At 37.4% G+C, this 14,834-nt stretch overlaps 1 protein-coding gene across 1 annotated transcript; it reads right to left on the reverse strand.

The window, feature by feature from the left end:
• Positions 1–989: 989 nt before the first annotated feature.
• Positions 990–12,226, reverse strand: C8H2orf69 (chromosome 8 C2orf69 homolog). The gene is made up of 2 exons (XM_016220890.2): positions 11,809–12,226; positions 990–3,886 (listed from the first exon to the last, which is right to left on the reverse strand). The coding sequence occupies exons 1-2, from the start codon at positions 12,136–12,138 to the stop codon at positions 3,062–3,064; spliced, it is 1,155 nt and encodes a 384-aa protein (XP_016076376.2). The 5' UTR covers positions 12,139–12,226; the 3' UTR covers positions 990–3,061.
• Positions 12,227–14,834: the final 2,608 nt, after the last annotated feature.

The following is a 14,834-nucleotide window of genomic DNA, read 5'->3' on the forward strand; positions in this document are numbered from 1 at the left end:
ACAAGGCTTTTCTCTCACCTAAAGTTGACAGCAGGTATCTAAGCTGTTTCAGAAGTTGACCAAAAAAAAAAAAAAAAAAAAAAAAATGCAGGAAGCCAGAATGCAGGTGTGGATGGAGTTGCAACTATACTGAGGTGACTCCCCAGTGCTGAAAAACAGATGTAGCCAGGAGGAACTAACATACATTGGCAGTCACCCACATATCTGGTGTTACTTTGAAGTCTTATTTCAAGCACACAGACCATGAAGTGTTTGGATGTCTTAAATACACCTAAATTGTATTCTATTTTTAAAAATTCCATTAAATGAGATATTAAAATGACCATCTAAATTATTATGCCTGTCTCTGCCAAAGCTACTAGGCCTCTGCCTTTGTGAAAAGCAATCTGAATTTACAGATGAGGTCTATCTACATGTATATCTTACCCTGTAAAACATTTTTCTTTCAAAGGCCCTTAAAATGTAATGTATGTAACACAACAGTGATTATAAGAATACTACCTTTTGTTTCATTATTTTCTCTCTTAGACCTTACACATTCCTGTACTCATGCTGGGACTGTTTTGTCTGTACTATATATCCTTAGTGCTTAGACTTTCCTTGACCTTGGTGGGTGCTTAGATATTATATGAATGGAATGGGGGGGGGGGGAAATCACACTATATTCTAACCAAGTCTCTTAAGGAGAACTAAAGGAATACGGATAGCTGAGATAATTAGCGCAGAAAAGGAAGAACTTATTTTTGAGATATTTTGTTCTCTGAGCAATCCCAACAAAAAAGATGGAAATTATGCAAATTTTTGTGGAGCAATATAAAGCAGAGAAGAGATACTTTTATAGGAAAGGTTCAAAGTTAGTCATTTGAAAAGAACATGGGGATTAATGAAAACACAAATCCAAACTGGCAAAGTGGAGAGAATCAGCTTCCTTCCAAATAATGATATGAAGTTTTAACAACTCTGGTAACATAAAACACATCAAAACAGACTTCTGTGGATTAAATTTAATACAATTGTACATTCATGCTGTGGCAGTAACTTTCACATTACTTGTATGACTTTTCTCAGTTGACTCATGACACAAACATAAAGGCACAATCCAAAAGAACATACTAACATTTACAATAGTTTTAAACAAATGTGGAGAAAGAACAAATTTGAAGTAGTCAAGTATTTGAATATGGATCAACTTGAATATCTTAATTCAAGAAACACTCTACTTTTCAACTGTCATTTTGATGGTATGGTAGTTCCAGGTGTCCAGTGACTTATTTTTAATATTCATTGAACATATAACAATAAGCATTCACATGACTGAATAGCTAAAGAACCCAGATTTTTAAATACCTTGTTTTTTTTGGTAATGAATTCTGAAAGTCCCCTTTCCATTGTAGTTAATCGTATAAAAATAAATGCCTTTCCTTCCGCCCTCATTAGAACATTCAGTAACTTAGCTATTTTACATCAGATACACATGAAGTTAACCAAGGATTATGAAACATTAAGTCAATCAATTATGGTAATAAAATGCTGGAATCAGGCTGACTTGTTTCCTTGTTACAAACTTGGGTCTCAAACAACAGGTATTTAAAGAAACTGAAGCAATATAAAACTACTTTGTCCTTAAAAATAACATACTATTCTGTAATTTATAGAATTAAAGGATGTTATTTTTATGCGTGTGGTAAGAATCCTTTCTCATAAGTCCCTGAATATTTGGAATGTGTTTATAGTATTAAAATATAATTCTAGGGAGAAAACACGAATTAACATTTTCACTCCATACTGTTTTATAAATTTAGGTCCTCTGGGTTATTAAGATATTAAGCTTCAGTCTTTTTTTTTTTATTCTGAAAGCAGCATGTTACTTCCCTGCTTTATTTCATACCCCACAAAAGCTAATTATAAAGTGACCACTCACCTTTTATTTTAATCACACAGCTATGTTTCAGTGTTGGTTGACATTAATTAGATCTTGGTTTCTCAAAATGTATTTATCTAGGTCAAGAGAAAGAGGCAGAAGGAAACCTCACCCAAATTATGTAGCAGTGTTAAGTAAATTCAGTTTTTGAGCCAAAATTAAGTCATGTGTCTTCAAACTTTTCCTTGTAACTTTTCTTACAGCAATATAATTTTTGCATTCTGGCCAAAGAGAGCTGCTTTCTTTTGGCAGACAAAATCATGCTTCTGGAGAAACACTGACTTAGATTTATAGAATCTGTCCCCCTGTCAACAGAGCACTAACAAATAGAGTGTTATATATTTATTTTACCTAAGTTGATCTCTCTCAAAAGATTGATATGAAAAAATTTTCAATCTGTAATATATTTTTACCCAATATACATAATTATGTTCACTTTAAAATAATTTCCCCCAAAGAACTGGTTTTCAGCCAAGATTTAAGAAACTCCAAAATGTCTTAGCCAAAAGTTGTCAATTAAAAATTTAGCCACAGTGCTTAAGTGTAATGTTTTTAAAAACCAACTTTACACTACTGCACATTCTTGGATATTTGGAAACAAATATATTTTGACTCTTGAGAAAAAACACTTGGTGGCACACTAAAGAATGATTCCATAAGTTTACAAAACATAAAGGCAGGGTACAGTTATTCCAAAATGATGGAAAATATCTGTGTGCTTTTGCTTTGTTTGAAGAGAAATGGAGTGTTTCCACTCAAAAGTTTTCAGTGCCAGAATCACTAATAATTGTTAAAATGCCACCAAAATTAGTTTTAAACATTACTCAGAAAATAAACTATTTCTAACAATAACAATTTTAATTCCTTTTGTAAGGACTATATTGTAACTTTGATTAAGGGTCTTATATATCTCCTCAGGATTATCACAAACCACCTTCTAGATTTAAAACTAATTCTAACCCAGTCCAAATTAAAAACTTCACATTCAGAGGCAAGAAATACTATTGCACATTATACTCATATTTTAGGAATGTGTGTTCCCTCCCACCCAAACATAGATGCATTATCTATGAAGTGCATCTCATCTGAATTTATAAAAAAGTGCTTTTTCTCTTCCATGGAACAAGTACATTAATATTCTCAAAATACTTCATGAACCCTGAAGTGATTCTCTATGGAAGGAACTTCCTTTACAAAATGTATTTGGTTAGTCACCTGCATACCAAAATCTCCAAGTATCTGAACAAATTTCTTGTGTTCCTTTCCAATCCAAGATCTCATTGGATCACGTACTTGGTAAGGTGTTACGTGGGTGTGAACAATAATCCCTGTTTGTGCAAATTCTTTCAAGACTTCTGGATTAGTAATCCAAGTATTGCTTCCTCCAGAATGTCCACCATCCAGCCAGTACATTGTTCTTATGCTGTTGATAAAAGCATCTATGTTCTTGTCTTTCTTAGCTTCTTTCAATTCAAAAAGCAACTGATTCAAAACGACACAGCCTTTACTGAATCCAATCAAAGTAAAAGCAGCACCATTTAGTGATGGTGGATAAAAACTCATCGCAGACTCATCAAAGTTTTCACAGGGGCTCTCTTTTTCTCCCTGGCAACCATTAGTATGAGAAGAACTGGATCTACGATTAGATGCTTTGGAGTCCTTATTCAACTCTTTCACATTCTTCTTTGATAGCAAACTGTTCTGACTTAAGTTAAAAGCATTAACTAATAATGTATAAAGGTGCTTAAAAGCTCCAAAGTCAGTACTGTGTTCTGGAGCACCAAACATATTACTTTTCACAAAATTGTCATAGCAGCTGAATTTGTGCAAATGCATTCGGGAACACTTTATCACCCAAATATAACTATTGGGGAACCGGTGGGCTAAAGTGGTGGCAACATTTTCTAGACTCCAGTTTTCCCACTGATAATTCTCAGGATGATGAGTCATAATTTCATGATAATTCTGAAAGGTAAGAAAGATGAAAGAAGCATTAAATACACATTCATACAAAATTATTTCCACAAAATAGTTTCCTATTTTTATTGTGGAGGAAGTTGAGATGTTATGACCTATGGTTAATATACTATAAATCTTGCTGGTTACTTGCTGGTTATAAAGTTTTGAACAAATTACTTCTTTAGCTTGACCCTCAAATTCATCAAAAGACAAGGTTATAAGACATAATAGCTAAATAGCATAGTAGGAATTTAAATAATAAAACACTTCAGAAGGATTATCGATATTTTTAATAAATTTTATTTAGTATACATACAATCTATTATTTATAACGTATTAACTAAAAATAAAAATTTGGTTTATTAAACAGTTTTTGACCAAAGAATTTTAAAATAGTTTTCTTTTAAAGCTGCCATCTTGAGCCCCTTTCTATTTGGGTTACTCTAGCAACCTGAATGCTGTTTGATTTCAATTTTTGTTTCACAACCAAAGCTGCAATGAACATTATAGAAAAATCTTTTTACACATCTATGGTTACATCCTTAAAAATAAGTTCCTAGATATGGAAAAACTAGGTTAAAGAATACTTATAATTTAAGGTCGTTTATGTAGACTACAATACTATTTTCTAGAGAGTTCTGTTTAACTTTTATCTGTTAAAATTCATAGGCAAAGGAATGATATAGGTTTATTGAAAATCTGAAGTTGAAAGTTTGTTCATATATTTATTAGGCATCTGGATTTCTACTTGTGCAAGTACATATCTTTTGCCCTTTTAAAATTGGATCTTTTATTTATAAGCATTTTGTATGTATTAACATTCTGTTTAGGTTCTAGGACAAGCATTTAAATTTTGTTTTAATTTTCATTCATAGCATTTTTTTTAAAAAAAAGGTAAAGTCATTCAAATTTATCCACCTGATCTATAAAATTTATTGGATACCTATTGGTTGGGTATGGATCAGAACAGACTAAACTGTCCACATGGAGCTCACATTCTAAGTACAGAGATACACAACAAACAACTCCATTAGTAAATAAAGCAACATTATCCAACAGAAATATAACACAGGATACACATAAAGTTTTCTAGTAGCTACATCTAAAAAGTTAACAGGTGAAAATTATTTTTAATAATACATTTTGAGCATGGTATGTCCAAAAGACTACTGTTTCAACATGTTACCCATATAAAAAACTACTCAGAGATTATTACATTTATTTTTCTTACTACGTCTTTGCAATCCAGTGTGTATTTTTTATCCTTACAGCACATCTCAATTTGGATGCTAAATTTTCATTGGAAATACTTAACCCAAATTTTGATTTCATAAAATTTATAGTTGAAAAGGTAGATTCACATACCAAGTTGTTCAACATACTTAAAACTTTTCCAGGAACTGACTTGAGTATCAATTTTTATATTTAAAGTTAAATGCAATTAAAAATATATTTCCTTGATTAGACTAACAACATTTCAAGTGGTCAGTGCAATGGAGTGTAATAAATGAAGCAGTGAAAAAGGAGTACAGTACAAGGTTTTGGAGAGGGTGGGAGATGATTATTTAAAAAACAGGTGGTTTCCAATAAGGTGATAGTTGAGAAGGACCTGAAGGAAATGAGGGAGTGAATCATGATATTTTAGGCATAGGAAACTGCAAGTCAAAAGGCCCTGAAGTGGAAGCATGCTCGGCATAAACAAGAGGCAAGAGGAGCGCCACTGGAGTGAACAAGAAGCAAAAGTCATCAACAAGAAAGATTTCTGGGGAGGAGGGATGTGCTGATCATGCTTGTAAGACACTGTGAAGACTTTGGCTTTTGCTCTGATAGGGTTTGGAGCAGAGGGCTGATATAATCTATATTTTGAAAGGACTGCTATGTGTGAAAGGGCAACAGTTGAAGCAGAAGCTACTGATGTATAATCCTGATGAGAGAAGATGGCTTGAAGCAGAGTAGTAGTAGAACTGAAATTGGTAAAAAGTGGTTAGATTCTGAATATATGTTAAAGGGAGAGTCAACAGCACTTGCTGACAGATGGATAGAGGGTATGAGGGAAAGAGAAATAGAGTTGTAATTTTTTCTTATTTCTATCAGTCATATACCACACACACACACACATATATATATATATTATATATATGTTTCAAATACACCTCCCTTTTGATTTAATAATTCTGCTCAGTGATTCTACTAGGAATTTATCTGTGATATACTTGAATACACATATAAATAAATATGTATATTTATTTCTGCTTCAAAAGAATGAGACAGCCCCGAGTACTCATATGGGTTGTAAAATGACTTAAAAAAACCCCGTATGCCAATGCTACCATTTGTTTTTAAAAAAAGTTTGCATTGGCATAGAATATCTCTGGAAGGACATATAAATCAGTAACAGTGACAGCCTTGGGGAAAGAAAATGGGAGACTAGAGAGAACGGGATGGAAGGGGACTGACTTTTCAACATACAACCTTAAATGGACTAAATTTTTAGCAGAATACACATTTTTTTCTATTAAAAAATTAAAAGTAATACTACAAAAACTTAGTCTATATGTAAAGATATAAGAAAGAAAAATCCTCCATAAAATCACCAATTAAAAATAATCATGATTGCCATGGCTGGCGTGGCTCAGTTGGGTGGAGCATCATCCTGTACACCAAAAGGTGGCAGGTTCGAAATCTGGTCAGGGCACATATGCAGGCTGCCAGTTCAATTACCAGTCGGGGGGCATGTGGGAGGCAACCAATCAATGTTTCTCTCTCACATCATGTTTCTCTCTCTCTTCTTTCCTCTAAAATTAAAAAAAATATTATTATTAAAATAAATTTTGGTGTCTAGCATTCCAGTTTTATTTAGTATACATACACATATACATGTATGTATATAAGAGCATTCTTTGCTTCTCCTGCAGGAAGCTTATATATACAGTTTTTTGTTTTTTTAAAAAAATATATCTTTATTGATTTCAGAGAGAGGAAAGGAGAGGGAGAGAGACAGAAACATCAATGATGAGAGAGGCACTGATCAAGCCCGCAACCCGGGCATGTGCCCTGACTGGGAATTGAACCCTGATCGCCTGGCTCCCAGGTCGACGCTCAACCACTGAGCCATGCCTGGCCGGCATATACAGTTTTCACTTAAAAATATAGTATAGGCATGATCCTGTATCAATAATTATAGATTTGCATGATAATTTTTAGACTTCCCATCAGTAAGATTAATACCAACTTACATTGCCACTGAAGTATACAAGAGTGCTTATTTTCCGACATCCTGGCCCACACTGGCTATTAGCATTAATTAAAAAAAAAAATCTTCCCTACTATGATAAAGGGATGTCTACTTTTGATTTAATTTGCATGTTCTGATTCCTAATCAGGTTGAGAATTTGTCTATGTTTATTGGCAATTTTCATTTTTTTCTTTTGTTCTCTTTTCATGTCCTTTGATAATTTGCCCAATAGGATGCTCAAAGTTCTTCATTAACACTTTAATGTTTGTGTCTCATTAACAGTAATAGTTTGTCGTATGTTAAAAGTCTATCATTTATTTTTATGGATTATGCTACTGCCTTCTGCACATCAGATTTGTGATAAAAGCATGGTAAAATTACCATAGGAGCTTATATCGAAAAGGGTACATCTAAATTATTTTTATAGCTAAAAAAACTGAGGTTCTAGATACTATAGTTATTTATATAGTTATTTAATGAGTCAAAATCAACTCAAGATTTTATGATTCTCCATTTAGTCTTTACTACATGGGAGGTGGTAAATCTAAAAATTTGGTATTTTCTTTTATTTCTCCCATGATCAGAGAGGAAAATACTTATACTAAGGAACTGTGTGTACTAAAATGTAAAAATGGGATTCTTACTGTTGTGTCAAAGACAAGATCTGAAAACAATGGATAAGCAGTCCCATATTGGACAAAAGACATCAGACATTCTCATAGGATTTGCCAATCAGTAGCCAAAACTGGTTCTGCAACCCAGATAATGACCATTGCAATCTACAGAAAAGACTAAAGACTACAGAATGTACTTATTCTCCCTGTAGGGGTGAAAGGTAGGGGGCAAGGTTCTCCTCATCCCAAGGTGAGACAGGTGGCAAGAGAATCTATCAGAGAGATTAAGGGGTGCTTACTGCACAGGCAGATGCTTGCTAACCTGCAAAACTTATAGGCCCACCTCACAATGCCACTGAAATTAAGGTACAAAGGATTTTTAGGAAAACTTGACATGTGTCTCCAAGAATTTGCAGACATTCATGATAAAGATTTAAGCTAGATGGACTGGTCCTACAGCACAGTGAGAACTAATTAGGTACAAGCTGTATTTTCATAAAAAATGGGGCAAGGGGGCATCTTTACTGAGCATAAAGTATATATCCTAAGTAAACAAGATAGAAGGACCATAACAGGAATCAGCCTAAGAAGGATGCTTGACAGAGTCTCAGGGGTACATGACCAGGTGTGAAATAATATATATACAGAGTGGCACAAAAGTTGGTTTACAGTTGTATGTGGAACTGAGAGTTTATTTTTGTTGTTGTTAATCCTCACCTGAGGATATTTTTTTCCATTGCTTTTCAGAAAGAGTGGGAGAGGGGGGAGGAGTAAGAGGGGAAGAAAGAGAGAGAGAGAGGAATATCGATGTAGGAGAGACACACCGATTGGTTGCCTTCTCCATGCACACCCCCACCAGGAGGGGGGAGTGAAGCCACAACCCAGGTACATGCTCTTGATGGGAATCAAACCTGAGACCTTTTGGTGCATGAGCTGAAACTAACCACTGGACCACACCAGCGAGGGCCAGAGTTTATTCTTGTATTACTATTGTATTATTTTCCATACAAACAACTGTAAACCTACTTTTGCTCAAACAATGAATCTGTGTTAAGATGAGGCAAAGCTTCCACTGATACCCTAGAAAGTTGTTTGGTCCCATTCTGTTTAATACTTATCCAAATTATGAATAAAGATACAGATACAAACCAAAATAATGGTTCTAAAAGGACCAATATCCCGGCCGGGCGTGGCTCAGCCGTTGAACGTTCACCTAGGATCCAGGCGATTGGGGTTCGACTCCCCGTGAGGGCACATGCCCTGGTTGTGGGCTCAATTAATGACTCATCATTGATGTTTCTCTCTCTCTCTCTCCCCCTCTCCTTTCCTCTCTCTGAAATCAATAAAGATATATTTAAAAATAAATAAATAAAAAGTAAATAAATAAAAGGACCAATACACTAAAAAGATGAGATGTATGTAACAGAGTAAATTTCATATGGATAAACATTAAGCTCAAAAGAATCAAGTACAAAGGTACGGATAAGGAAATCTGAGCCTAAAAGTATTTCATATAATCACTTCATGCATTGTTCAAAGCAACTTACGTACATTGATTCATTCAACAAGTTATCTATTGAACACCTACTACATGCCAGTCACTAAACATCATAGACGTATCAGTGAAGAAAACAGAGTTAAAGGTTACACTGTAGTGGTGGAAGACAAAAACCAAAATGAATAACTAATATGCTTGATTATTAAACAGGATGGTCAGAAAAGGCTGCACTGTAAAGGCAACTTTTGAGCAAAGATCTGAAACAGATGAGGTAATGAATCCTGCATTTACTTGCATGAAGGCTGTTCCTCTAGGCAGTTATCTTCAAAGCTTTTGAGGTGAAGTGTGCCTACCATGAGCAATCTGAAGAAGGCTGGTGGGGCTGGAGCAGAGTAAAAGAGAAAAATGAGATAGTCAGAAAAGCAACAAGGTGGAAAAAGGTGAAGATAGTGAAGGGCCTTGCAGGCCATCAAGAGGTCTCTGGCTTTTACTCTGAGTGATAATGGGGAAAAACTGGAGCTTTGAGCAGAGAGGTATGTCATGATTTGACTTGTTTTTTTAAATGATCACTTTTAGATACATTAAGAATGTGAAGCCACTTTGTTGATGGATTAAGATATCTGGTGTGAAAGAGAGGACTAAAGGATAACTTCAAGATATCTAACTTGAGCAACTAAAAAGGAGGTTCCATTAACTGTGATGAGGAAGGCTGTAGGAAGAACAAGTTTAGGGGTAAAGATTTTAGGTTTGCGGTATCTATTTAATATTCAAAATGAAATATTGCGCATGCAATTGGTAAGTCTAAAGTTTGCGGTATACGTCCAGGTTATATACACAAACGTTGAAGGTTGTCAGAGTATAGGTAGTCTGTAAAACCACAGGTCTGGAAGGGTTCACTAAGGGGGTAAAGGTACACAGAGAAAAAGCCCAAGAACTGAATACAAGGGTACCTCCATAATTAAACAGGTCATCAGAAAGATGAGAAGAAACTGTAATTCACTGGGTATTTACATATTTAATCCTCACTGATATCCTATAAATTATTATTCCTATTTTATAGTTAGGTAGCTGCAATTTGGTCAAAGATTTAATAGGTAAAAAGTGCAGAGTCAGGGTTCAAACCTAGGCAATCTGGCCTAAAGCCTTTTGGTGCATTATCCTCTATTTCTTCTCTAAAAGACCTGGATTTTTAGAGCGCTTCATACTCTGCATAAACCAACAGTATATCACTGTCCAAAAATCTAATGGAATCTCAGGCTACATAAAGAATGGATGATATCAAAACAAAAGGAGGTATTACTCTAACTGTATTTTAGCATTTCTTAGACCTCACCTGAAGACTTGTACTATATTCTGGCAGGCACATTTTAAAAACACTGAGTAGGTGTTCAATAAAGGTTAGTTATCATACTATCATCATCATCTTTATAGATGCACACAATAGCTGGTCCACAATCTGGAAGTCTGTCAGCAATGTCATGCTGTTTTTGTAAACTGAGCAAAAGGGCACTGATTGAATAAATTAAGCTTCTTAAGTCTCAACATTAGTTTTTATCAGTGTTTATTAGCAGTCTACTAGATCAGTGAATTATTTTGAGGACAAGAGAAAAAAACTACAGATATCTTAATCACCATTTGACTCAGGGCACAGAGTTTGTAAGTATATCATTTTATAGCATCAATTTCAAAAACAATAAATTAAGTTTCATGGTGTAAGAAACATCTAGACATATTCTAGCTTTACCTGTCTACACCAACAGTATCCAGTAGACGTCTCTGTGATGATGGAAATATTCTTCCGTACCTATCTGCCCTACTCGTTACAGCACGCACGGAGCTTGGCTGCAACTGAGCACCTGAAATGAAGCTAGTGACTGAGGAAACGGATTTCTAATTCTATTTTAATTAACTTAAATTGCCACATACAGCTAACGGCTACCGTATGAAACAACACGGCTCTAGATTAAGATCTAGATCGACACCCAGCTTTCCAGGAAAACATATTCAAGGTTATTTGCCCTGCAGCTATAAAATTAATAGTATAGATAAAATCACACAAAAAGCCAAAAATACAGAATTTAGGTATCAAAATGTTGACAGGCATGGCAATTACTGTCCCTTTTCTCCACCCACCCTCTCTTTCTTAGGGTTACTGTCATTTGTGGGTTTCTGTCTTTGTTTTACTTGTTTGCTTTTTAATAACTGCCAGTGGAGCCCCAGGCGCTTAAGGTAATTTAAAAGCCGTCTCTCTGTCTCTGTCTCTGTCTCTCTCCCGCCTCTGAGAAACCAAGTCAGAGAATGAATGTATATCATGTGTCATTCCTCCTATGCTTCAAATTCTGCTCCCCTGAAGCCTGGGCTGACAGCTGGCGCTTCGGAGGTCGCAGCTCTCCAAGGACACCTTCCCTCTGGGGCTACAAGAGGAGGGGATGAGGGGCGCGGACGCAGCGGCTGCGGCTCCCGCGGAGTAACGGGAGAGCCAGCGCGAGCGCGGGTGCGGCTGTGCCGCGGCGCGGCGAGAACCTAGGGAATTCGCACACACGCAGGGAAGGAACCGGTGCCCAGGCAGGCCCCAGGTTACCTGCACGTCCCCGGGGAAATAGACTACGTGATGCTGGGGCGGCGGCGGCAGCTCCTCCTTCGCCAGGTCCCCAGAGAGATCCCGCCGCTCCGGTTCCCCCGCCGACGCCAGCAGGAGCACCTCGTTGCTGCGCTGCGGGTCGACTCCCGGCACCGCGGACAGACGCAGGCACTGGAGTCGGCGCCCCTCGGCCGTGGGGGAGCACTGCGCAGAGCCGCCGCCGCCCAAGTTCATGGTTCCGGCCGGAGAGCGTGAGGCGGCGATTCCGAGTCCGAGCTGCGGCAGCAGGAGCAGCAGCGGCGGCGACCGCAGGAGCCCGAACCCCCACATGAGTCGCCGCCGCCGGAACGGATGGCGGGAGGGTGGGGGAGGAGCAGTGTGAGGCCCTGAGGGCGGGACTTCGACGAGCAGCCCAACGGTCGGCCCGAGCCGCCCGGGCGGGAGTCGGCGCGCGGGCGACGACAGCGTCACAGGCAGACGTCAGCGCGCAGCGTGCGTAAGGAAGGAGGGGTGTGCGTGAAATCCAACTCCGGTTCCCGGAGGGGGACGATGGAAGGGGCGTGTCCTGAAGAAGGACATTTGTGATTGGCGGTTTCTGCCACAGCCGGGAAGTTCTAAAGGAAGTCTGGGGAAAAGCGGAAGGACTGCGAAGAAAGTAAAAACCAAAGACCCTGCTAGAAGCCGGGCACTTGTGGCGCATGCGCAGCCGCAGGAGCGGCCTGAAGGTCGCTGTCCAGTGACGTGGCACAGGGTTTTGTGCCCGTTTCGGTCGGCTCACCTTTCAGGTGAGGGTTCCCTAGTCCTTTTAGCCTTTAAATGGACACAGCCCCAGAGATATAAGTGGGATAATTCTGCCCTGTAGACAAATCTGTGGAAAGTCTTCTACGTGCCCCGGGTAAAGGGAATCTTCCTCCTTTCATACCCTGGGATTTTCTTTGTAGCTATACCAAGATTTCTAGGTTTGTAAGAATTTATGATTAGATATGAAGTCTAATGCATCTCTTAGTGGTAGCAGGAAACAGGGCACGTAGATTGGGACAGAAAAAATGGGGGCAAGACATGACTTATTATACATTTGCTGCTGTTTGCTATTTTAGGGTTTTCAAAAACCAGTTTGAACCGTGGAAAAATCATAGGTGTCCAACAACTATTTGTGGCCAGTTGTGTAGGAAGAAGATTTGGTCAAGTGTATGCTAAAGACAAAGAAGGGAGAGGGGAAGACCCAGGATTCTGAACTGAAGTGCTTATGAGGCAAGGCACTGGGAAGAACCTTGTGAGAGAGATTAGTGAGAATTATAAAAATTAAGTCCAACATTTATTGAGGCCTTACTGTAGGCCAGGAATCAAACTAAGCACTCCATATTATTAACTGTCCTGAATCTATATATGTGTGTGTGTTTAAACACACATACTGCTCTCTTTGCTCCACACATTAAATATTAACAATTGCTTTGAAGTAAGAGCACAGATGAGCAAATGATAAAATATATATATTTATATATACTTAGTGACATTATAGAGGTGTAATATGCCATCCTACTGTGGTCTAAATTATTGAATTCCATTTGACATCGTAAGAATGTAACCAATCTAAAATTATTTAATTGTTATTACTAAGTAGATCTGTTTTCTAAAAATAACTGGTTGAAAGAAGCAGAGGCTAATTATATGATAATGAATATATAACCATATTCAGGCAACCAGCCTTCACTGTATTTTGCAAATCACATACATGTTGTTACTTTCTCTCATGAGGTAGAGAATTACTGAAATCCAAAAGCTGAAACATGTACATGTTCTTCAAATGCAGCTTTTGATTTTTGTAGTATTGTTTTTCATTTTAGTCTCATATAATTAATTTTAAGTGACTCTATCACTATTGAATCAGATGGGGAGTTCTTGTGTTTTAGAAAGAAAATTAATTGTAGTAAAGATAAATACTGTGAAGTTGTCTCAGTATCTCTAATATTGAGGTCTGTGAGAAATGCATTTAAAGATTTAATGGTTTTTAAATTTTTATTGATTTCAGAGAGAGGAAGGGAGAGGAGAGAGAGATAGAACCATCAATGATGAGAAAAAAGCATCAGTGATGATGGTTGCCTCCTGCATACCCCCCACTGGGGATGGAGCCCGGGGAATCTAACCATGACCTCCTGTGTCATAGGTCAACACTCAAGCACCGAGCCACACCAGGGCCAGGCAGATTTAAAGGGCAGAGTAAAGAAACAGACTGAAGTAAGCACAGGTTTTTTCCCCCACAGGCAAGGATTTACACAACCCTGTAGGAGCCACTTTCAGAGAAATTAACAGCTCTAAATTCATCAGTTGATTTATGGTAAGTCATAGAAATTGTAATTCCTTCTCATAGGTCCTGTTGATACTACCGTAATATTTGTTATTCTCTCTCCATCTACTCTTCCTTTTTCTAGGAAGACCAATTTTGTAAATCACTACTTTTCTAATAACGATAGGCGCAGACAGCGCAGCACTTTCCCCCTTTATTCTCTCTTACAACTGGACTGCCCTACCCTGCAGAGGTTTTACATATACAAAGTTACTGTAATCAGTTGAGTTTACCTTTCCTTTCTAACAGATAGAGATCTCCGCTGGGATTTTATTAAGCTTATAGTGCCTAAAAGGCTACAGCTCATCTCTGGACTCGACAATTCTCAAGGGATCCTGTGGGGGCTCTCAGAACTCTTGTTAGACTAACTATAATAAATAGAAAAAGTTGCAAAATTAGAGAGTCTGAGAAAAACTAGCATTGGAAAGGACAACATGAAAAAGATCACAGACTTCAGTATCTAGAGGCTAGGTCTATGTCATATATAGTAAATTGGGCCATATGTAATCAATAGGAGGTGGTAAAACTGTAGCAAACAACAGGAACATGTCATATTTGAAGGAGGCAGTCATATTTGCTATAAGCCAATTATAAAATTAATGCAAAATTTTGTCAAATTTTCAAGGTAAATCAAATACACAGATATTTATGTGTCATTTTCCAAATATTGACAACTAATTAA

Source organism: Miniopterus natalensis, chromosome 8 (genome assembly GCF_054644295.1).
Source record: "Miniopterus natalensis isolate mMinNat1 chromosome 8, mMinNat1.hap1, whole genome shotgun sequence".
Lineage (NCBI taxonomy): Eukaryota > Metazoa > Chordata > Mammalia > Chiroptera > Miniopteridae > Miniopterus > Miniopterus natalensis.

Coding starts and splice junctions, on each gene's coding strand:
- C8H2orf69 (XM_016220890.2), bottom strand. CDS start 12,138: ATGTGGGGGTTCGGGCTCCTGCGGTCGCCGCCGCTGCTGCTCCTGCTG. Junction 3,887..11,808: donor ATTTCCCCGGGGACGTGCAG/GTAACCTGGGGC, acceptor CTTACCTTTCAG/AATTATCATGAAATTATGAC.